This window comes from Pygocentrus nattereri, chromosome 14, assembly GCF_015220715.1.
Source record: "Pygocentrus nattereri isolate fPygNat1 chromosome 14, fPygNat1.pri, whole genome shotgun sequence".
Taxonomy (NCBI): Eukaryota; Metazoa; Chordata; class Actinopteri; order Characiformes; family Serrasalmidae; genus Pygocentrus; species Pygocentrus nattereri.
The window spans coordinates 26498244-26523130 of NC_051224.1; the positions used below are offsets into that span (position 1 = coordinate 26498244).

Consider the following 24887-nt stretch of genomic DNA (forward strand, 5'->3'; position numbering starts at 1 on the left):
TCATAGTACCAGGTCACCATTTTTTAAAAATATATTTTTAATTTAAATATAATTTAAAATTCTCCATACAAGGGACCAAAACACTTTGCTATGACTTCCTCTCAGAGTTCAGAGAAATAAAATTTTAAATCTGCTTTGCTTTTTTGATTAACTTCACAGCTAGGTTTTATATTGGAAGAACACAAATGGAAAATGCGCTGGCTAACATTGCTACTGATGCATGACATTGTTTCAGCCTAAAACGTCCGAGTTAGGCTGTCAACCTACCTGACGTTGTTGACATGGGAAACCAAACACAGTTGAGATTTTGCTGAATTTTATTATCTCCAAAACAAAACATTTCCTTTTTCAGCTGGCAATTTTAAATTAACCATCATGACAATGTGATGTAAAATAAAAACTTGAATAGAGGAAATATTCACAGTGCAATAAACATCTCATAAGCAGATCATTATGTGCCCCCCCTCCCCCCCCCCTGCTAGAACAGCACTATATCCAGTTGTGAAAGTGTCTTATCGCCATAATTATTTAATGACTTGTTTCTTTCTGGCTCTACATACACGAGGGAGATGAGGTACGAGAGCAAAAACTCTCCCAGTCATTCATCTTTACATCTCTAAAGTGCCTCCTCTACAAATCCACGATATGATAAGTGAAAATCTGATCAACAAAAAAGAAATTAACAGATGTATGCATCAAAAACACATAGCAAAATTTCAAAATATTAGCCTTCATCATTACAGGCATCATTACTATTCTCAGTGTGGAGATTAGCACGATTAAATCAAAATGTCCTGAAAGAAAATGAACTACAGAAGGGAATCAGTGTTAACAGTAGTCTTTGCAGGATGCTGAAATACAGTTTATTAGCTGTACCATCAAGGATAATAAAACAGCTTTTAGATCAAGTCCATTGGTCTTAGACGAGCTCTTTCTCCTTCAGATCATCCTTCGTCCTCTCGTCTTTCTCCTTTTCATCCTTCTCCTTGTCCTTACTCTTTTTGGATTTCTTTTTCTTATGCTTGTGTTTCTGTCCTTTAGGCTCCGACTCAGACTCGTTACTAGCATGCTTCTTATGTTTTTTGTGTTTTTTGTGCTTTTTGTGCTTCTTTTTCTCTTTCTTATCCTTTTTGTCCTTTTTCCTCTTCTTGCTGTCCTGGCTGCCAGGAGAGCTGGGAGAGCTACTGTGGCCATGGCTTCCAGAGGGGCTGGCGCTGTGGCTGGGGGCAGGGCTTATGCTGCTGTCTCTCCCACGCTCCCTAAGCTCTGCCTTGCTCTCGGGATCGGAAGCCTCGCTGTCACTTTCACTGTAATCGGGGACGAACGCTGCTTCGTCCGTTTCCCGTGCAAGGTCCGAGGAAAGTCGCATGGATCGTATTGACGGAGGCTTGACTTTGGGATGCTCTCGTTCTACATGAGCTCCAACACGCTCTGCTTCAGTCCTGGGTTCTGGAGTAGCAGTCCTATGTGTAGCTTTGTGTCCTGGGTGCTCCTTATCCTTTGCGGAACGTCCATCGGCATGCCTCACATTCTGTGCTTGCCTATCTGCCCGGTGATCCTCTGGGGCAGTTCTTTTGGGTTCTGGAACAGTCTGAGATGTTGATCTTTTGTCCGCAGAAGGGCTGTTTTCAGTCTTTTTGGACTCCTGGGAAACTGCAGGAGCTCTTTTAGCCATTTCTGTGTGGACGTCACGTTCTTTATTACCCCTGGAAGTCGGCGGAGGAGGTGATTCTTTTCTTCTGAGGGGTTCCCTTGGTTTCCCGTCTCTCTGCCGCGAATCTGAATGATCTCTTGTGCTAGTCCGGTGATCCGGCTTCCTTTCAGGGACAGCCGTGTTATGTTCCCTTCCTGATGGCTTCCTGGATGATGATGCAGACCTATCAGCAAGTCTGTCCCTGGAGGACTGGGAGGAAGAACTCCTCTCGCTGCCATGGTCGCTACCTCTATCCAGATTTAGCGTGCCAGCTTTTCTCTTATCTGAAGACTCACGATCTGAGGCACTACGGTCTCGTTCTCTTCCTCTCTCGCGTTCCCTCTCACTTTCTTTCTCCCTGTCTGTTTCCATATCGCTCGACGATGGATCCTTGGCAGGTTTCGTCTCAGTAGGAGTGTCTTTAGAGGCATGGGCAGTTCTCTCAGTCTCCCTGTCGGTAAGTTTTGAAGCAGCATTCTCCCCAGCAGGAGCAGCACAAGCAGCAGAAAGTCCAGCATTTACAGAAGTAGTTGCTGCCTTGGAATCATCCTCCTCAGATTCATAGTCTTCCTTCTCCCACTTAGAGCGAGGCACTTGGATCATAACGATCTCATCCTCAGCAGGTGTGGAACTGTCGTTGGTGTATTCCTCCAGGGTCTTCACCACAGTTTTCTTCAGGTCTGCCTTCTCCTCCTGATGCCTCTTGATGGGACTACCACCAGTGGAGCTAGTGCTGTCAAAACACAACATACATAAGATCAAGAAAACAATCTCACACAAACTTTTCAAATCAGTATTTTGCATGAGTTACTGTACTGTGATACAACAAAGCAATGAGAATCACTAAAACACAAAGGAAGAAATCAAATTTACAATTTTCCCCCAGGAGCTATTATGCTAATGTAGCTAACAAATAATGGAACCTCACAAATTTGCACTGTGCAAAGAACATGTTTAAATTATTGTGTGTAAGGCCATGTTAGGATTACACAATTATGGAGACCAGGCAAATGTTGGCTGAGCAACGTTTGGGATGAGAGAAAAACTGTACATTGCCCCTCAAACCTTGTAAAAATCATAAATGTTACATCTGGAAATAATGGTATTACACATGTCTAACCCCGTGCCCTCTTTTCTTACCTGGTGTAGTCAACCAACATGGATCCTGAGCCGTCTGTGGCGTGCACCCGCCGTCGGATCTTGGCCTTAGACTTTTGGTCTAGCCTATTTTTCCCTGCACCAGACCCAGAGTCATCGGCAGAAAGTCTCTCAGTACTGATCCTCTTCCCAATCTCACGGTTGAGCTTGATCTTTCTCACAGGCTCAGGCTTTATGTCCATCAGAGCAGGGATGGCTGGTTTATCCTTCTCCACCGGTTTCTCACTCTCCACCTTGGGTTTGGGCTTGGGAGACCCCTTGGCCATTTCCATGACTTCAACCCTCGGGGACTTATTCAGAGGAAGCTCTGGGTCTTTCACAAGTGGTTTTTCATCTTTTCGTTTCCGTTTTTCCACCAACTTCACCTCACCTGTTTTGACAACTGCTTTCTCCTCAGTTCTGACAGGTTTCTCCAACTTTGGCTTGCCATCTTTAGCAAGAGGTTTCTCAATCTTTGCAGAGTCTTTGACGGGCTCCTTCTTGACTTTAGGCTCGTCTTTGATGGGTTTCTGCTCTTGGTGGTGTTTGATTGGTCTAGACTGCATCAGCTTGCGAGGAAGCATGAGTTTTTCAGAGGAATGTGGCTTACCAGTATCAGCCTTCTGAGCTGGCTCTTCCTTGATTCTCTTAATAGCTGGTTCGGTGGACGCTGCCTTCTCACGAGTTGCATCTGCCTCCTTTTCTCTGACAGGCTTGGATGTCTTCACAGAGATTTCCTTCTTTGGTGCGCCACTCTCAGCCTTGCGTTTTACTTTTTCTGTTTTGCTTTTGGTCTTCTCCTTTCTCTCCTTGTCTGAGGTACTCTTGTAGGGCACTGCAGTGTTGTCCATTGGCTCATCTCTGACTGGAGTGGCATCGTCACGAGTTGAGTTCATCAGCATGGAGTCCCCCTTCCTCTCGTCTTTTTTGGATTCATCCATGGAGTCAGAGTGGCTGAAGAGATCGCCCTCCTCTCCTTTTCTCTTCTTCCTGTGTTTCTTGTGCTTCAGACCCTTGGAGTCCACAGCAGTGCTTGTGCTTGGCTCCCGGTCTTTGGTTGGTTTTAGGGATTCTTTGCTCAAGCCTCTCCCAGCTCCCGCATTGTTGACATGGAGGTGGCCGTACTTTTCAGCACACTTCTCTTGGTAAGTCATAGGACGGCCTCTCGGAGGGATGCCGTGTCCTTGACCATGTGTCGGATAGTCATCACGTCGTCCCCTGGCATAGGGAGAGTTATCTCTGGGTCTGGGTGGAGCATAACGCTCAGGGGAGTAAGGGTCTCTGCCTTGCCCGCGACCTCTAATCTGACTGGTCTGTGGGGCATCGTAGTTTTTGAAATACTTCTCGTACCACTCTCTGTACTCTCGCTCCCACTCAAGGTATCTTTCCCGCTCATATGGGTCACTCTGGTCAACTGCTCTGCCATAGTAAGCCTTGGCATCATAAGGAGGAATCTCTCGGTACCTGCCTGGGTACTTGCGGTCAACTTCCAACTGAGAGCCAGGCAGAAGCTTCTTGCCTGGACTGTGGCCCCTGTAGTGTGGTGATCTGGAGCGGGAACGATAAATGCCACTCATTCCTCCTTCTCGCCCTCTATATGAAGGAGAGCGGGTGCGAGAGCGATGGTAAGGTGGTGTACGGGATCGGGACCTGTAACTCCGGCTTCTGCCACGGCCCCTACGGGAGTACGGAGAGCGTGAATAGGAGCGAGAACGAGATCGGGATCGAGAGCGTGACCTGGAACGCGAGCGGCTCAGAGAGCGAGAGTAGGAGCGTGGGGATCTGGAGCGAGAGCGTGATCTGGAGTAGGAGTAGGAAGAACCACTGTATGATGAACCACGGTAGGGGGATTTTGACCTGCAGGGGGATGAGAAGATCACTTCAGTTCTTTTAAGCCTTACTTCTTTAAACTACACTCAAACATAGCAGTGGTTCTAAACCTTGGTCCTAGAGTACCCTGCCCTGCAATTTTTTGTAGGCATTAGCTGTGGTCTAACATTTACCCTAGATTCCATTTCCAGAAAAGAAACAGACCCCCATGCTTTCTAATGGTGGCAACCTAAATGTTCTGCAGGGCACTCTGATTCTGAAAAGGGTTGAGGGAAGCTTCTAGGACATCTTCCGAATCTGACTTAAAGGGTCTATGGTCTACAAAACTGTAGACTTCAGACAGTGGCATGTCTCAAGACACATTCAGATTTTTCATTTTCCTCAATAGCCACAATCCTTCGATAACTGAGCTGCAAGACATTAAAACAGTTCTAATCCAACTAGTCAGCTAAATAATAAATCCTTTATGAGTTGAAGTGCACAGGTCAAGGTTACTCCAGGACCAGGACTGAGGAAAAACTGTAGAAAATTGTGGTTAGACTAAACAAACCTAGAATAGGATCGTCTTCTCTCCTTTTGGATCTTTCTGTACTCCAGAAGCTCTTTGGCAAAGTCATTGGTAAACTCCTCAAGCTTAGACTTCTCCCTGGTAACGAATCGACAGTGGGGACTATTTATTGAAAACAGGAAGGAGATAAAACTTCACAGTTAAAACATGGCAAGTTGAATCAATTTTCTTCGCATCTGTACAAGCAGAAGGAAGACAAACTATAACTATTATAGTGCACCCCCCACAGGGTGTCAAACCAGGTTCCTTGCAGGTCACAGGTCACAGACATTAGCTATTTCCCCTTATAGTTTCATGAACCCGATTAATAAAAGACTTGCTAATTAACTGATGATTAAAAAGGCGAAATGCTTAAGTCTGTAATGCTGTGGCACGTCAGGACTGGCATTCAAAAATACTGTTCACACTGTGTACACCTTAACAGTTCAACAAAATCACTAGCAAACTAGTGTTCCAGAAGGAACTACAGAATCAGAGTAGCACAGATTAAACAGTTCAACTCAATTATGTAGAAATTTAGAAAAACTGAGAATTAGAGAATTTACAAGATGCTCGTAAAAATAATACAACATACTTCATAGCTTAAAAACTTGAAACAAAAACGGTCAACAGAGGATGAAAGCCTACTCACTCTTCCTTCAGTCTCCGTTGCTGTCTGTAGAACTCCTCCTTGGATAAGAAGGGTGCAGGGTTCATGGAAGGTATGGGGTTGGGCATTGGTGGCTGAGTGCCTGGCGGTACCCATGGAGTCGGAACATTAGCCGGTGCTGGAGGATATCCTGGAGGAGGCACAGTATACGGCGGTGCAGGCTGCTGGCCGGGTGGATACTGCATTGGGTACTGCTGGGGAACGACACCGGGGGGCTGGGGCATGGTGTGCTGCGGAGGAGGGAACAGAGGAGGAACATATACCGGAGGAGCCACAGGAGGAGGCGGCTGAACTGGAGGAGCCTGCTGCCTCAGGGGCCGTTCACTGGGGGCCCGGCTGCGGCTTGAGGACCTAGATGGTGAAAAACATGGGACATTTCAGACAAAACTGTTAGCTGAAGTTTCAAGTGATCACCTCACTACTTATGCTTTAATGAAGTAAACTACTTTATAAGCATGCATACTGCTCAATACCCTAGCCCCAAGCCTATATATAATTGGTTCTAGACTGTGGTTCTATGTGAATTCAGTCACATGGTTTTTACATTTGAAAGGATTATCAAAAAGCCTAATTTACTGTTCCATGCACAAACGTTTATTACGTTTCAAACTCATCCCCAGTGAAAAACAGATCGCAAAGAACCATTTTTAAGAAAGAGAACTGCAATGGAAACGAAAACGACACTTACGGATCCCATGTAGGCCGGGGTCCAGATGGTCTTGGCCCGTTAGGTCTTGTTTGTGCTAAAAAGGACATTTATTTAATGTTCATTACTTGTAGCATTAACAACTTCCACAGGTTTATATATGCTTGTTCAAGAGGGAAAAGAGAAAATCTTGCAATGTGTCACCTGGTCTGGGAAGTGGGTGAGGCAGAGAGTGTGGTTGTCCAATCACTGGAACATGGTAGCCCTGCACAACAAATAAGAACAATGACCAAGTTGAGTCATGTAAATATACGAACATTAGCATGTTCTTAAAGAGCAGGTTAAATATCAGCCAATAAGAGCTTGCAGACTAATTGGTAATGGTGTTTATAATTGATAATTCTTCACATTACATATTTCAGGTGGGGGGGGGCACTTCATACCTTTGGAATAACTGGGGTTGGCAGTGGAGTCTCAGATGAAACAGCAGTTGTCTGTGGCTGAACCTCAGGCTCTCTATGAAGGAAAACGGTACATCTTTATCACAAGCAAGCATTAAAATCAATCACAAATAAAGCCAAAATGGGAACATTTCACAAAGCAGGATTTCTAAATTAAGTTGGAGAGCTTTTCTCAAATGCAGTCAATCAGCCACGACATGTTTGGTGTCTGTTTCGTTTTAGTACTAGGCTAATGTAGCTGACAGATAATGAGAGTTTCCCCCCTACAATTAGCATCAAAGACTCTGGACATATTTGGCCAAATCCTGCTTTATGGTGTACCCCTAAAATTACACCATTTGTATAACTAAACAAAATGCAATGAACGAAGTAATTGAAAAATCTGGTTACTTGGTTATAACAGGATCATCCTGCTTGTTGGTTTCCTGCGGGGGGGACTGAGCCGGGCTGCTGCTGCCAGCTGCAGAGGAACCGTCACCAGTAGGGGGCGTGCTGGAGGCCTGCTGAGTGACCACGGGGCTCAGGGCAGCAGGGGGCGTGTTTGCTGCTGCGGGACGAGGAACGTTGGCAAGCAGGGGGTCCTGCTGGCGAGAGTTGGGGGGTCTGAGGATTTGGACAGGACGCTGCACGCGTGGCTGGGTTTGGGCCGCAGGAGGGGCGGCCTGAGCAGCAGCAGCAGCTTTACGGATTCTCTTTGTGTAACCCGTCTCGTTCCTGAAGTTGTTCACGGCCTAGGATTTGGAACAACAGGACGTTTACAAAATTAACAAATGCATCCTCTAATTAACACATGCATCCTCTTCCAGTGTTAAAATGCAATCAAACAATGAAAACAGCTCCAATCTGATCATATAAGATAAATGCAACAATAAGTAATTCCCGTGATCTAAATACAATTCTATGTATAACATTACATAGAAATATTTAAAATCACTATCAACAAATACTCAATTCCTGTACTAGTGAAATCAAATGAACCGCTGCGCTAAATATTAAAAAAAAAAAAAAAAAAAAAAAAAAAGTCAAATTATGTGAAATTGGAGGCAAGGTGCAGTAAAAACGAGGATCTTACTTGGCGTAAGAATTTATTGGCAATCAAAGCATCAGGAGAAACTTCAGACTGGTTACAGGTGGGGCACACATGCTCCTCCGACTCCAGCAAACTTGTTCTAATGCCTGCAGTGACAAGAAAAATAGTTACATACAGAAAAGTTTTGTAAAACCATAGTGCAATAACGGAAAAAGATAATCCAATGCCTGTTTGATCTCCATTTTCCCTTGTCAACACACATCAGATTTAACAAAAAGTTATTAAAATCAAAGTTAAATGCATGTCCAATAGTTCTGCAGTATTGAAAAGCCTTTCTAGCCTTGAAGGTGCTGGGAACACATTAGAATGTTAAAAATGGCTGTATGACAATAAGTTAAATGTTCTATTAAACAGCCACCAAAGCTTGAGTAAAAAAAACGCTGATTGATATTGATGTGATGAAACATGGCGTAGAATGTTGATCTGACTTATCTGAGAGCTGTGTAGATATGGCTAATGAGCAGCTTGATTGACAGCTCTGTCTAGCACTCTTAGCTCTGCTCCGCCCCTCATACAGAACGAACCAGTATTCAGCTTTTATGTGACGCTAACTGGATTAACAAGTCACGAACAGACGGACAAAGCAACATGTGATAAAACGGATGAGCGAACAATGTTGGTGATGGTGATAAAGGAGTGAACGGGCGATAGGCAGCTAGAAGGGTGGGACAGTTTGCCACCTTATGGTTATGCTGGGTTAGTATTAGCTCGCTAAGCTTCTCTGCCTCAAACTGCTGTGTGGCCGGGGCCAGAGATACAGCCTTGCGAATGGTCAGGGGAATGCTTACAGAAGGGTCACCTACAATTACGACCACCCAAGTTTACATGGAGAGGCGAGAAATGTGGTGAAATATATTGTCACTTATTGGTCAGTGGAACTTTACTCAAAAGGGTGAACTTAGTATCAGTTTACCTGAAGAACCAGATTAACTTGATTAGAAAGGTTCTCTGGGTCTTTAAGCTTGATCCAAGTCTGCCTCAAACAAATGAGCTTATCCAATGAGACACAGAGGAGAGAGAACTTAAACATCCTTCTGTCATTCACAACTGACTGCTTTTATACTCACACTCATCACAGTAGCTGTTCCCGCAGCAGGGGATGACCACAGCGTCGGTCATCAGGTCCTTACAGATCAGACAGAGCAGCTCATCAGGTACAGGATCCTCATCCTCGGAGGAAGAGGACTGCTCCTGAGGAAGAAATGGAGGCTTCTCCTTCTTCCCAATCGCATATGCTTCCCTGTTACAAAAAATCAACAATCAATACAGTGACGATGGCGTGCTTTAACTCCAGCACTGGGGACAATCTACATGATTGTTTTCCAGCCTCTCGCCATCACTACAAACTAAGTTGGATGTATGTGTTACCGTGCCTTTAAGGCTGAAGTAGTTAAATGAGTTCTGCTCCGACTGGCTGCCCTGAACTGTGCTTCGTTCAAGTAGCAGCCAAGGCAGAAATGTATTTGAATGGGCAGGCATATGCAAACATTTTCATGGCTGTGACATCACAAACATGTAATCTTTAGTATGCCTATAGCAGAACAAAAGAAGCGGATGGCAGTTCTTACGCGTCAATGGTGGGAATAGCATATGTTCCAGTGTTGGTCAACATGACCCCCTTCATAGACGGATCATCCACCTCCATCATAAAACTCCGCGGTATTCCGGTGCTCTTCCTGATCCTCTGAGTACTCTCAAAACTTTTGTCCTGCTAGCACACCAATGAAGCACAGAATTAGATTACTCATAGTAATAAAGAAAAAAAAAATATTTAAAAACTATAAAATAACTAGTCAAAATGAATTAAGCACAGAATTAATCAAAAAATAATAAAAAATAAACTACATAAAGCCTACAGTAATTTAGATATCAATGAATATTATCAATCTGAAAAATAAAACATTCTTTAAAAAAAATCTCAAAATTATTTACAACTGATTTATCTGATTATTATAAGACGTTTTTTAAAAAAGGAATACAATAACCAAAAATGGATAAGATTAGTAAGTAGTAATGAAAACCCAATTACCCCATTGGTTGGGCAGTTTCTAATGTAGTGTCCATTTTTCCCACAGCGAAAGCAGGTGTAGTTTGGAGGGGGGGGTCCAACTAGCTTCTTAGTGTAGCTGAAGGAAAAACAAACTCAAATTAGACTTAGAACAGCAGAAAATCTTGCTCTGCTTCTGTGCCTCAGCATGCAGATACTTACTGGATCGGGTCGTATTCATGATTGGACTGAGACATCATTGCTTTAATTTTGTCTTCCTCTGACGCGTTCGCTTCGGCGAGATTGGCCGTCTGTTCAACAGGGCAATAACGGTTTTAAACACAGATTAAACACAGGCCGTCTAACTGGAGCCCAGAGGATGCACTGGTCCTTCAGAGCTGTAAAGAGACGCTGTCCGCCCGCATCGCTGTCCGAATCTCCTCCAAAACCGCGGGTGGTCAGGGAGTACCGCAAGCCTTCCGTTAGCGTTAGCGCACATGACCGTTAGCACCGCTAACTGTTAGGCCCTGCTCAACCGGTGGAACACACTTGTGCAAGTTTCACACACAATTTGTGAAATTTACCAATTTTAAGCATGAAGTACAGAAAGAAGTGCACACTGACATAAATTGCAAAATTAGCACTAGGATTTCATCAGAAACAGTCAGAAGTATTAAGAAAAAATACGCACACACTCTTACAAGCAAAATGCATCACAGTGCTCATTTCCACAGAGCTGCTCAGGGTCTAAGAGATAAGCAAGTGCTTGTGTTTTTATTAACACCATTAAAATATTGTTCAGTCATTAATTCTTACATACAGTTCACTAGTCACTTTATTCACCCATTTTCATTAATTTACCTCGCTAAAGTAGTAAACAAGCGTTCACCTGGGAATTAGCAATGCCATTCAATAACAAATACTCTTGAGGAAAAAGTAGATATATACTTTTAAACAAGCAAACAGAACACAAAAACGGTGCATTGTGATCAGTGCTTTTGTAAAAGTCCATTGGAAAAAGAAAATCTTCAGCACAGCTGGGAAACCAGTCCACAAAAAGAGAATCAAGCGAGAAAGAATCTTCAGCGACGATGTGTAAGCAATGGGAAAAAAAATCCACCAAAAAATAAAATAAAATAAAAACAAAAAACAGAAGTGCTTCATTCTTCAATACGTTTCGGAAACAGTGTGGTTAAGAGGCTTTAGGGTACTCCCTCCCGCCACACTGAGGCAGAAAGCGCCTTCTTTACAGCTCCAGGCATGCTCACAGCTCACACAGTCATATTCACAACAATAAAACACCAAAGCAATTATCAGCAATGAACACGGTTAGTCAACACTTTATTCAGAGGTAAAGTCTGAGACACTCAGGCCTATAAAAGTACACAAACGGGAATTCCACTGATTATCCTGCATAATTAAGTGGTTAAGATCTAAACAGAGCGGTTCTGAGTGGTTTGGTGTGAAATGCTTTGTTCTAGAGAAACCTACAGAGTCAGAACTGATCACAGCGGTGGTGATAGGAACCAGACGTCCACCTCTAAAAGCTCCCTCACAGAAAGTTACTACATGAAATGGTTATGAATTCACTGCCTGATGACTGAGGTGCTGTTTTATGATCGTTTAGAGAACTTCCGACTCCATTCATGGTGGAGGGATACATGCATCAGATTTTCTACCATCAACACTACATATAAACTCAGAAGACTCATGTAGGTTCACTGGTGGTTCTGGATAGTAAATAAAATGTAGACATTTCTGTTGTAGTCATGGCGACCCCTGGGTCCCATCACCACTACTATGAAGACATTTGAACCATTTCACACCAGACCACTCTGAATCACTCAGTTCACATATTTACATTACACACTCAATTATGCAGAGAATTCTTAAAATAAAAAAAATAAAAAATAAAAAAAAGGTAAAATTCCCCTTTAGGAACACCATGTTTTCTAAAAACAGCTTTAATAACTACACATGTAAATGACTTCTTCTTGGTGAAGAAAATGTTTCTATATAGAACTATGAACTTTCCAAATCATATAAAGGGTACTTCAGATTGATGTTGAATGTGCTATATCAGAATCATCTACAGCGCCTTTGTGAAAAGGGATCGATATAGCCCAAATAGGGTTTTTCTATTACAACATGCCCGACAAGAGCACTTCTTGGGGCCATATTAGATCCCTTTTCACAAAGGTTCTCTATAGAACCATCTACAGCACATTCGCCATCAATCTGAGGAACCCTTTCACAATGAAAAGATCCCTTTAAATCACAGAAAGGGCTCATAGGATGTTCATGGCTCTACATAGAACCATTTTCTTTACTAAAGAACCATCATTTTCATAGGTGAGTAAGATGAGGCTAGTATTGCCAAATACACCCACTACTTCAGACCAACAGTGGTTCTCCAACCGTTCCACATTTTTGCTCAATTCTGACTCCAAGGTCTTGAACAGTGCGAGAACCACAGGACTATAAGCTACTGGTTATCACAAAATTAACATTTCACTTTTCAATGGGTCACAACACAACAACCAAAATAACTGATGATAGCTGATAAGTACTCATTCATTTTTACAAATGATTATCCATGGATACAGAAGACTTAAATTACATTAAGTTCTAGTAAAACATACATAAAACATTACACGCAGTGTAGAAAATGAGTTTGTAGCACATTTTTCACATAAAGAACCCGAATTGAGGATGTGCCAAACCATCGGACTGTCATGCACAAGTCATCTACATGAGCCATGGTTCATCAGATCCAAACACAAAATACAAAGTACAGATACAGTCATACATGATGGAGAAGGAGCTGAACATATACCTTTGATAGCTGGGCCAGAGAAATGGATGGAGAATCATCAATCTGTTCGCAAAAAGAATTGGACAAGAGGGTTTATTGCAATGGCATTCAACATAATCACACCCAACTGGCTGAGAAAACATTTACACAACATAATATTTAAAACAATCTCAAGACATGTTTTGACACAGGTTTGCCAGTCTGTCCTCAGAGACTTATTAAAATGACAACACAAACATTTCAGTGACTCAAATCAGCAGGTTTATACTGAAAACTCTTGGTCAAAATCTTTTGGGGATTGTCACCTTGAGAAATAGTTACGTCCCGAGCTGGACTGAAGGACTGGTAATAAAAAAAAAATTCCTCGATTTTGGTGCTGTTAGCATGGTAGGTAAATCTCCATACCATAAAAAAACAAAACACAAAAACAAAACAAAAAAGACTTAATTGTTATAGCCAGAGAAACTGCCCACTATTAGGTCAGGGTTTTAATCTTCATCCATAAATCGGAGGATTGTGGATGATTTCCTTAGAATGACCGGGTTGTAGAATCTCAAAACACATCTAACTGGTGCCAATATAGCAGTTAGCAGGCTGACTAACTCACCTGTTACAAACAGTAAGCACAAAAGTTTGTATTCTCAGTGCTGTTATATGACAATGCCATCTCAGAGGTCAATGTAAATGGTCAACGATGTGAACTTGAAGTTTTGCCAACAAAAAATTCTGGAAGTCGGACACACAAATCACTGTTCGTGGTAGTGAATGCCATTAAAACAGATGCAGCGAAAACATGCTGATGCAGAAGGAACACAAAGTTGTACCACTTGAAAGAATGGATGTGGAATCACGGATGAATTTTACTTTCTACCAAGCCCACCCTGGTAAAATTTAACCGTGCAAACTAAAACTGTAAGCAGGAGCAAACAGAAAAGGTGGCAGGGAGGCTTTGGGGTCCTCTTTCTAGATAAAACAGAGGGAAAGAAACCCCAAAACAAATGAAGGACTAACTTCTCAGTCAATATGATAACTCGCCATTTATTCTGAACCATTTCTGCTACGAGATGTTATCTAGGAGAAAGTCTGCTGGCCTCAAAACAAATGACAAGATCCTTGTTTTTGAAGGAAATCTCAGAATCCCAGAACCAAACCTTTGGAGAAGTGAACACACAAGGCCTTGTAAATCGTGTTAAGACACTTTAACCGCAGGGATTTTATTGAGAAAGCTTGTGGTCAGCATTTTACAACAATATCGAGCTGGATTACTCACGACCCACATTAAAAAGGCACTTCTAGAAAAATGAGAGGTGGGGAGTCTGTGGTGCCAAAAAGTGGCGAAAGATCGGCTTTACAAACTGGAATACAGCCCAGAGTGAGCCTTGTGATGAAGGCAAAAAAAGCATATGCTCCATAAAAATGTATCTATTAGCATCTTCGATAGCGTCTGTTTATTTATCTAAGAGTAATTACCTTAAAGTTTCCTTCATTCAAACTACAACAATAAATGCAAGCGGAGAGATAATTGAGTTCAGCTTGACAAAAGATTAACAAAAGAATAAAAAGCAGAAAGTTATTTGTTAAAAGCAACACTTTAACAATGAGTTAACAGTGTCATCATACACAAAATGACCATATGGACAATTAATCAATTCACAATTAATGACTATTCCGTGTAACAAGCACAGTTCATTCCAAAAAACAAGTAGTCAAATAGAATAATTTCAGAAAAATAATAAGTTAATACTACACATGTTCATGAAGAAAACTTATGTACCATAAAATATTTTTTAGAAATATATGAAAATACGTACCACATAACTGTTAACCCAAATTAACCGTAGTTAGAGTAACCATAAAATCTACACAGATTTGTTTCTTTAATCACATGTACAAAAACAAAACAAAATATGCTACTACACCCCCCCAAAAAAACCAAACCAAAAAAAAAAAAAAAAAAAAAAAAAAAAAAAAAAAAAAAAAAAAAAAAGGGACACAGGCTGAATAAATTCAGAACCCATGACAAAAAGAAAAAAAAAAAAAAAAAGAATTGCAACCCATTATAAAAACACAAAATGTGTTTACACACTAAAATATGTATTAATATGTATTAACCATCAATTATTGGTAACATCCACTTGACACAGTGATTAAAATGCTAAAGGACATTTAAGAAAAACCTTCCAAATTTTAGCACTACAGCAAATCACCTGCTTCAGTCTCTCGCATTATGATTCGTCACCCAAGACGGGCTGGATATCAGAGTTGAAAAACAGGGTGTGAAGCATCTAATAAATAGCACACATGAAATAATGACTTAAAAATACTTAAATGTTATTACAAATGAGTTCTAGACAACATTATAGGGAATAAAACACTAGGAAATACTTAAAATGTTTTGCATCCTCTAAAACAAACCAAGAACGATCCCAAACAACAGGATACTTATTTAAACAAGAGAAAAGTCCACATTACTTAAGACAAGGGAAGGGTGACAAGGGAAAAGTCATGGACTACCTTCATTAATGGCAGAGCCCGTTTTTGTTAACTGACTTTAATCATAGATAATTAGCGCGACATTTTTCAAACTTCAGAAATTAAAGTCTATAAGCATCAGAATAAGATGTTGCAATCGATTATCTGTACTGGGTTAGTAGCTAAATAAAAGTCGCTTGATACTGAAACACCTACACTTATGCTAATATTCTGTACCAAAATGCTTTTTTTTTTTAAATAGAACTTTTTTTTAAACTCAACACAGTCATGCTACCAATAGCACACTATCAATAACAGCTAATCTAGTGGCTGCACACTTTCAGTATTTATCATTATTATATACAATATACTTCTTTAACATCAGTACTTAAAATATTAAAGGATATTAAATGTTGAATAGAAATCACTGCACTCATTTATAGCATTTCTTTGAAATGTAACACTTCCTCTGTTCTAACTGATCAGATGTCTGAAAGTAAATATTGTGCATCATAAAAAGCTTGAAGAATCGTGATTTTTTTGGGAGTATTGCCCACCTGTACCTACGACCGCTGGCTATTAGAGCAAAACTGGAACCAAATAAGCATTAGCAGTCTAGCTAACACTAGCTAACGTTAAGCAGTTTTAACATCAAACCAACTTAGAACATTTAATAGGTCGGCTAGCGATTGCTAAAGAAATTACAGTGGTTAACAGCTGTGAATATTGGATAACTTGTTAACTAAAGAAGGTTCTATGGAAGGTCTACCAACAGTGTGAAACACTGTCGATCTGCGGCTTATTAAACTTTAACTTATTAAAGTAAGTGCTCTCAGTTTGTTTATTGGTTAAATTTCCATCTGGATCAATGAAGTATCCATCCATCCATCAAAAACCATGAACAATCAAAGAACCATCTGCATGCGCAAAGCATACAAGCTTGACATTGTGACATGAGCAGAACCCTTTTGGTTACTATATAGAATCATCATCAACACATTCTGAAGAACCCAAAGAGTTCTATGAGTGTCCACAGGTGTTTATAGAATCTCTTTCTTTACTGAAACAAACCCATAAAAGAACCATCTTTAAAAATATACAACACTGTCTCCATCAATCTGAACAATTTCACAACGCAACGCATGAAATGGTTCTATATAGAACTTATGGTTCTAACTAAAAGTCATGGTCTGTACTAAAGATCCTTTGAAAATGTAGCTGAAGAGAAAAGCAATTTAAGCAATATCCTATTTTACTCATTAACATCAGATAATGAAATACGATGACATATCTACTGTAAATCTAACATGTTGGTGAAAAGTCAAACAAATAAAACAAGCAAATGAACTAAAATATATTTGTAGCATGTCCTCTGTAACTTCATAGCTGTTGCTCTTGTATAGAGATGGAAATTAAGTTATACAGGTATTTTAAAATGTTAAAAAGGTGAATCATCTAATTTGCGGCTCAGTAAGCAGTGGGTGTTGATTTTTGCTTCAACTCTACACACACGGCCCTGCTATTCCCTCCACCAAATTCTGTATATACGGACAGTCAGACACTGAAGCTGTGCAGTGTAGTGTGTTAAAAAATAAACAACATATTTTTTATTCAGAAAACAAAGACAGCTTTTACAGACGTACCAGTTTATAGACAAACAGACTGAACACTGATCATGTTCAACTCTCACTATAGAAGATCAATATGATCATACAGTACATGAACATGTACAACTCTTAGGCCTTGTTACGTTCTTTTCATTATGAAATATAGTGCAGAGGCATGCACGTAGCGCTGCGTACACTTAGTTTTGTGCAGAAATCCAAAGTTAACACAATTTCAACACATCACACATTGTAACGTTGGGACAACACTGAGGAAGAAGGGATGGATGTGTGCATCGTTTAAAAGGGGGAGAAAATGCTGAAGGGTGAGAAAGTGAGAGTGAAAGAAATGAGGTGGTGCTACATACTGCTTTTGAAGGTCCACCTGAGGGTTCGGATCGATCGCTGTAAAACAAACACAGAGGCAGAGGTTACCATTCACTGTGTCACCACAATGTTTTATCGTTATTGCAATAAATGAACTTATCATAGTACTGAAATATTTATCTACTTATTTATGCTAAAAGTTAAGACTTCTAAATGTATTATTTTATATAATTGTATACACACATCTATCTATCTATCTATCTATCTATCTATCCACACACACACACACACAAAATGATATAGTGATCGTTCTACTTTATATGGGCTGTTCATAAATTTGTAAGATTTCTCTTCATGCTTGTTTTGTCCTGCACCCGTCTGTGCTCCCACACACAGCACCAAAAATTTGTCCTGCACCACAAGAATACTGTGGTGGGTCCAGTGGGAATCCACAGTACTGCAGACCTCTTAATAAAGTGGGCATAATTAGGCTTGTTTAACGGTATTTAGTGCAATGCAGTTTATGAAAACAAATTTTAAACCACTGTGGTTGAAGGATTTTAGTATTGTTTTTGATTCTTAAAATGTGGTACTGTCTGTTCCAACTTATGAAACCTCAAGAAAATATACATATCGCTATGCAAACTTTTGTTAAAATGTCTAAGTATAGTAAACATTTCTGCCTTATCGCTCAGCTCTATACTAAACCATATTATATATCCATCACGCTATATGCAGTTAAATTATGTATAAAAAAATAAATAAATAAATAAAAAAAAAGATACAAGGTCAACTATGGTTGCTCCTGGGTAATTTGATATAATCATCAAAAATGACTAATTACAATTATTTTCAGCCAAAACAGGGAAATACGACTGGGCAATGTAACCATATTTAAAGTTATCTTGACAAATTCCATCAAAATTATGCTTTTCTGAGTATATCATGGATATTGTCAGTACACTAAACAACTACACAATTCATTACAAAGAGCACTAATAACATTGTTTAATTGTATTTAGTGCAACGCAGAGTATGAAGCATTACATAAAAATAATCTATACACATTTAAGTTTTTCGTTTTAAATGTGGTATTTTTTCTGACAATGTATTGTTAAAATTTCAGGGATGTTATATTACACCTTCACTATATTGCCCACCTGTATTCTATGACCTAACAATATTTATTCCTGCTTTGTACATATTACTCATCAAAACAGAACAAAAATGTCTAACTGACAAAAATAAACCCGACATTGAAGACTTCACACATATCTGCCTTTTGAGACCAGTTTCCCCAGACATAGATCAAACCTAGTCTCTGACTAAACAGAATTCCCAATGGCGATTCACTTCGGAGACTGCAAGCCTTGTTATGCTTCTTATATTTTTCCCCAATATGAAATATAGAGCAAAGGCATAACTGTGGAGTCCAAGATTAGACTTAATCCATGTCGGGGTATAATAGTGATTTTTAAAAATTTGTACTATTGTTTTTTCCTCCAGATGTAATTTGAAGCCAAAGAAGACTCAACAGGACACAAAGCAAAAGGAAGCTTACATGACAAAAGTTTTGCTGGCCGCTTTAACTCCACCAATTGGGATCCGTCTAATGATGACAGAGGAATTTTTGGGAATGAGAGCCCCATCATCAGTGTATTCTGAAAGGAAGAGGAAAAAGCCTTTAACACCATGTAATCTCACCTGAGGGGTTACTCAACCAATAAAATGGTCATACTACCATATTAAGATATTTTTAGTCTGCGGGTCAGAGAACACCTACATTTTTTTTCAGTCTGAAATAACATTGTGGTATGACCAGAACTGGCCAGTTTATTAAAGCATATGAAAGAAAGCTGGAGGTATTATATGAATACTTTAAACATTAAAAACTAGCTCCTGTGCTGTCTGTTTTTGCACAGAAGCTGCCTTTTACATTGTGTGAAAAACTCATGCTGAAACTGCGTGTGCACATTACATTGCAATGCATGCTGGGGATTGTATTGCAGTGCATTGTGCTACTATTAGCTGGATAAGACTATGACTTGGGTTTGACATGATGTCAAACTTGAACACAAACAGCTTTACTCACAGTAAAATCACCAGTCACAAAATTCACATTAAAAATGAATAAATCAATGTAAAAATCTACATGCATCTTTACTGACCACTACCACACACATCTCAATGAGATTATTACTATTCTTCAAAGTTAATACAGAAGGAACCAAATGCAGAACCTTAGAAAATGATCCAACAATCTAGAACAATAAATCTTTTTTTTCCCCCAGTGTTTATTGGCAAATTAACTCCATTGTGTTCAGTTTCCTAGAGAGGGATCGGAACATCAGAAATCACAACCTGAATTTTGTGATACCTATCCGCTATTTCCAGAGCTGCGTCTGTTGATTAAGATGCATTTAATACCCAAAAGAGACCATTAACACCCATATATGGACCCAGATATGAGCTCTTTAAACCCTGTTAAGGACCCCTTTAAAGAGCCCTTTAAACCCGAAACTGGACCATTTGAAGCCAGATACGAGTAGTTATCGTTACTGATATGAACACCTTCAACCAATACGTACCCTCTAAATTCTGACATGAGCCTTTTATACCCCTCACCTTAACCCAATATGGTCCTTTAAACCCCGATATAGGCGATTTATAAATAAGAGCCACTCACCCTCTTTAGTCTGGGCGTTGGTAATCTGCAGGTCGCAGTCTGCGGCCTTAAGCTTCTCTCGGCCCATGATCTGCCTCTTTAGCTCACTCAGCGTGATGTGCAGCCCGTCAAACGTCACCGTGTCGTAGTTCAGTTTGGAGGAAAACTTATAGTGAACACAAGACATTTTTACACAAATTTCCCCCCAAATGCTCACAGAAGAAACCAACACAAACCCAAACCCCCCACAAGTTTACAGAATCGCAGCTGTTGGCTGCGCAAACCAGACCGACTCAGCAGTTTGTCTGAGCCGGGCCTGAGGCCATGGCAGCCGAGCGGAGCTCAGCACTACCACTCCCCGGAGGGATCCGGCCGAACTAGGCCCGAGTTAGAACTCCAAAATCGCCACGATGAGTCCAAACGAATCGACAAATACGGCGGCTCGGTTTTCGGAGAGTCCTTGTCCGCTAAACCCCCCTCAGAGTCCAGCTACGAGTCCCCAGCCCGCTCGGGGCTGCGCGGAGTCCAATTTCGGTAGAAATCTCAGACCCAGTCCCTGTGGGTGAGTCCTGAAGCTGTGAACGGCACCACGCCGCCCTGGAGCTCCCTCAGTCCGGGAAAAAGGGGCGCGAAACCCCACCGGAGCTTCTGGTGCTAACGGCCTAAAAACAAAGGCCTTCAACCAGCAACACAAGGAGCCAAACACCACAAGAACGACGGCACAGACGATACCTGAGCTCAGTATTACATCAATACGATAATAAATAAACGATTATTATTATTTTTTTAAACAAAACAAAGAAAAATACTTAAGAATAAATAGTTTAAACCGCGAAGAAACGCTGAAGCTAACGGTGCTAACGTGCCCCCTCGACGACACGGGGTTTCCGCACGAAAACGCACGGGCGGCGCGGTTGCGTCATAATGCACGTAACACAGGCCGAGTAATCGAGTCTGATTCCACATTATGAGCTTTTCTCTCCATCACTGTAGCCCTGCTGTGACGTAGCTTGGGTGGCGTTAGCAAACTACTGTAACAGTAGAATCATCTATAAACAACCACACCAGCAGTGGAGGACTGAGTACACAAACCCTGTACTGCAGTTAAAGCAGAGATACCAAAGGTAAAAATTACTCCAGCAAAAGTAGAAGTTCCTCCCTTTAGACCTCCACTTGAATAAAAGTACGAAAGTATTTGCCTTCAAATGTACTTAAGTATCGAAATTAAAGGTACTAAAAGATGAATTATGTCTCTAATGTCCTGTTATCATTTTTGCTTCATTTACTCATTTTTGGTGAAAATGCTCCAGTGTCTCTCTTGGTAAACCAGTCTTTTAATAGAACGTCATTAATTAGTGACGCTGACGTCTATTAAAATTATCATAAGCACAAAACACTGAAGGCAAACAGTTTCCATCAGGTAGAACTGAGTGGATCTGAAATCACTTTTACAAACAAGCAAAGTTTCAATTTAGGATTTATTTATACCTTAGTTACAAGTTAAAGTTTCATTAAAACTGGCTTTAAACTCAGGATCACAAATGAGTTTCCTTTACTATGTTGATCTGTAGGCCTCTGTTCATAAACATAAACCAGGCAAAACTAATTTACTATAAAATTAATTCGTGTTTGTATAAATTCAGAAAAAAGACGTGTCAATCACGACTGCATACGTGTCCATATTTCTATATTGTGCTCTATTTATACAAAGTTAGTAGTAGTTCATTATTTATGTTGAATAGATTCTCCCAAAATTTTACACTGCTGCACTGACATTGAACCTTGTGCTGCACTGGGTCGGTATGATCAACAGGTCAAAACAAGCTCAAAACAAAGTGACCGCTGTGCCCTGATTGGAGTTCTTGCTTTGTGCTTTTTTCATCTTGACATGTTATGTTTTTATACACACAGAAACCAAAAGGAAGGACAGATTCTCTAAATGTAGTGGAGGAAAAAGTCAGATATTTGACTTTGAAATGTAGTGGAGTGAAAGTAAAAAGTCACCCAAAATGGAAAAACTTCAGTACAGATACATAAAAAAATTACTTAGGTACAGAAACCAACTACATCTACTTAGTTACTGACCACCAGCGCTTAATAGTCTTTTGTATTTGGGAACATAAATGGGAAAATTTGTGATGAAGGTTGCATGAATAATAATAAAACAAGTCAGTTTTAAATGCTTACATACCATAAACACACACTGTGAAAAATGTTTTTGAGAGATTTATGTTTTAGAAAAGTATTTATTTTGCCAGAGTACAGTGTTTTGGATTGATGTGGGCAATTTTGTAAGAAAAGGACTGGACAGTGTTCTATCTATCTATCTATCTATCTATCTATCTATCTATCTATCTATCTGTCTATCTGTCTATCTGTCTGTCTGTCTGTCTGTCTGTCAGTTTATCTATCTATGTGTCTATCTTAGAGATGAAACAGTTACCGGTTTCATGGTAAACCGCGGTAAAATTAATGACGGTTAGTAATACGATTTGAAATTTAAATTATTGTTAAAACCGTGGTCGATTACGGCGGTGTGAAAAACTCACTGTACAGAGTCAAACAAAGGCAGAATCATTCTCTCAGATGCAGCTCTGTGTGTAGTGTCTGACGTTTGGTCATATTTTGGGTTTTATAAGAATGCAGAAGGTAGGTTAATTGAAGATGACCACCCTGTCTGCAGAACATGCCAAAAAAAAATTGTGGTGATAGGGGGCAACATATCAAACCTTTTGAGTCACCTTTGCGACCACCACCCGCTACTTTTTAGAGAATGCAAGGAAAGTTAACTTTAACATAGAAGTCTGTGGGGACTTCGAAATAGAAGAAATGTCATGCACTCTAAAAATAATTCAGGTAGCCTTTAGCCAGTACTTAAATATACGCACTGTTGTATGATAAAAAAATCAAGTTACATGGTATTGCCAGATTTTTTACTTTCAGTTGTTATTTTATTCAGTTCTGATGATGCACAAATTATAAGTGTTGTCTCAACACACTATCATGACTAGCCTGAACTTAAAATATTTGATTAAACAATAAAGAACAAAATTCATCTTCTAGCAACTTAAAAACAAACATTGTACGACTTAATTTTCTCAATCGACTGATTTCGCCCCGCCCACACGGACAAATTGGACATCCCCTGCCGGTCCAAGTTCTCAGGGCACAAACCGTCTTGACTGTGGACGATTCATGAAAAACGGAGAACGTTTTCCACAAGCAGAGTGAGGGTTCTAACCGTTGCATACATTTTTTTTATCACCTACACAGTTCGGTCTTTTGCTTCTGTGATGTGATTAACTCCGCCCACTTTGCTGCTGTGTTAAGGTCTGTAGGCAGAGGAAGGAGAGAGCGAGCAACTGCTGTGCACATTAGTTAACGTTAGCTTAGCTGGATTAACTAGCCAGCCATCTTGGTTTTTAACTCCGCCGTAGACCGCGTTATAAGCATTCAACATTTTTGACCCATATAGCTAACTGGGGGTTTTACTTTTGTGATATGAACAGTTCTGCCCGCTTTGCGGTTGAAGGTCGGTAGGCACAAACTAGGAGAGAGAGAGAGAGAGAGAGAGAGAGAGAGAGAGACTGCTGTGCAAACTAGCTAGCTAGCCATCTAGCTACTCTTAATCCTGCCACAGACCACATAACCCGAACTTACTCTTCACTGTTTGTGCAGCAAAAGTAGACAACAACTACACTAAGGTTGGCTAGATAACTAGGACGTGTTAGTGTTCTAGGAAGCATATTAATATCCTGCAGTACATTTCCATTATGCGCTGTTTCCTAAAAATAAACATTGCTCTTTTGTTTAAATGCATGTCATTTCCAAATATGTTGTTTGGGGCGTGTCTTTCAGTTAATTGCCTTGGTGTACCATAGCTTTGCACCGTTTTGAGTCCTGCGTTCACTTATGTCCAGGCCTCTCTGAAGTTTGCCAGAGAGCATACGGATGATCCAGAAGAGGATTGGGAGAATATCATGTGGTCAGATGAAACCAAAATAGAACTCTGGTAAAAACTCAACTCGTCGTGTTTGGAGGAAGAAGAATGCTGAGTTGCATCCCAAGAACACCACACCTACTGTGAAACATGGGGGTGGAAACGTCAAGGGGACAGGGCAACTGATCCGTGTTGAGGGAAGAATGAACGGGGCCATGTATTGTGAGATTTTAGCCCAAAACCTCCTTCCATCAGTGAGAGCACTGAAGATGGAACGTGGCTGGGTCTTCCATATAAAAAAAGAAAAAAGACATATAAAACATATAAATTGTGTCTGTTGGTCCCTCATGTGTTTAGTTTTTGTTTATTTAGTGTTAGTTGTTGTTAGTTCAAGTTGTGTGTGTTTGTGGTGTTGTTCTGTGTCAGGAGGTGTGGATTTTGTGTTGGGGTTGGTCAATGTTGAAGTGTGTGGCTAGTGGTAACAAGTTGAAATGTCCTTTGTGTATTTGTTTTGCTGGTGTATTCAATAAACAGCACATCTCACAGCAGATTCTGTCTATCTTTGTGTCTTTTTGTCCCAATGTCTCCGTGCAACGTAATTGTAGTCTGCTGCTGTGTACAGAGTTCTAGCCCAGGGGGTGGGCAGTGCCAGCCTAGAATGAAGCATGACTCCCCTTCTGACCAGTCCAGTTATGGAAAGTGATACACCCTGGCGGTACTGCGTTTTGACCACCAGGGGGCAGGCTTCACTCACACATTCATTAAAGGGTTCCAGCAGACCTGATCTACACGGCTGTAGAGAAAACTAACACTGCTTAATTCTGCATTTGTTTATATTAATGCTGCACCAGAACAGCTCTCACAGTCATACACACCACTTAAATATGCTGAAACGTAAATAAATAAATCATTGCTGCACAATATAAATAATGTATTTCAGACACTGATGCATATTCAAGTCAAGTCAAGTCAGGTTTTATTGTCATGTCAGTTCTACACAAGT

The 24887-nt window shown here is 40.5% G+C and overlaps 1 protein-coding gene across 4 annotated transcripts; it reads right to left on the bottom strand.

Annotated features, from left to right (window-relative positions):
* Positions 1–299: 299 nt before the first annotated feature.
* On the bottom strand, positions 300–20824 carry rbbp6 (retinoblastoma binding protein 6). 4 transcript variants are annotated; one of them, XM_037545038.1, is made up of 17 exons: positions 19966–20824; positions 18841–18940; positions 17321–17357; positions 12898–12939; positions 10284–10372; positions 10104–10200; positions 9643–9782; positions 9142–9314; positions 8057–8160; positions 7375–7715; positions 6967–7039; positions 6728–6788; positions 6566–6620; positions 5860–6228; positions 5211–5306; positions 2834–4687; positions 300–2426 (listed from the first exon to the last, which is right to left on the bottom strand). In XM_037545038.1, the coding sequence occupies exons 1-17, from the start codon at positions 20129–20131 to the stop codon at positions 920–922; spliced, it is 5304 nt and encodes a 1767-aa protein (XP_037400935.1). In that variant the 5' UTR covers positions 20132–20824; the 3' UTR covers positions 300–919. The 4 variants fall into 4 exon arrangements, with proteins under 4 accessions (XP_037400935.1, XP_017569259.1, XP_017569260.1 ...); XM_017713770.2 differs by having other exon boundaries at positions 5211–5330; XM_017713771.2 differs by having other exon boundaries at positions 9643–9785.
* Between the last annotated feature and the right edge of the window lie 4063 nt (positions 20825–24887).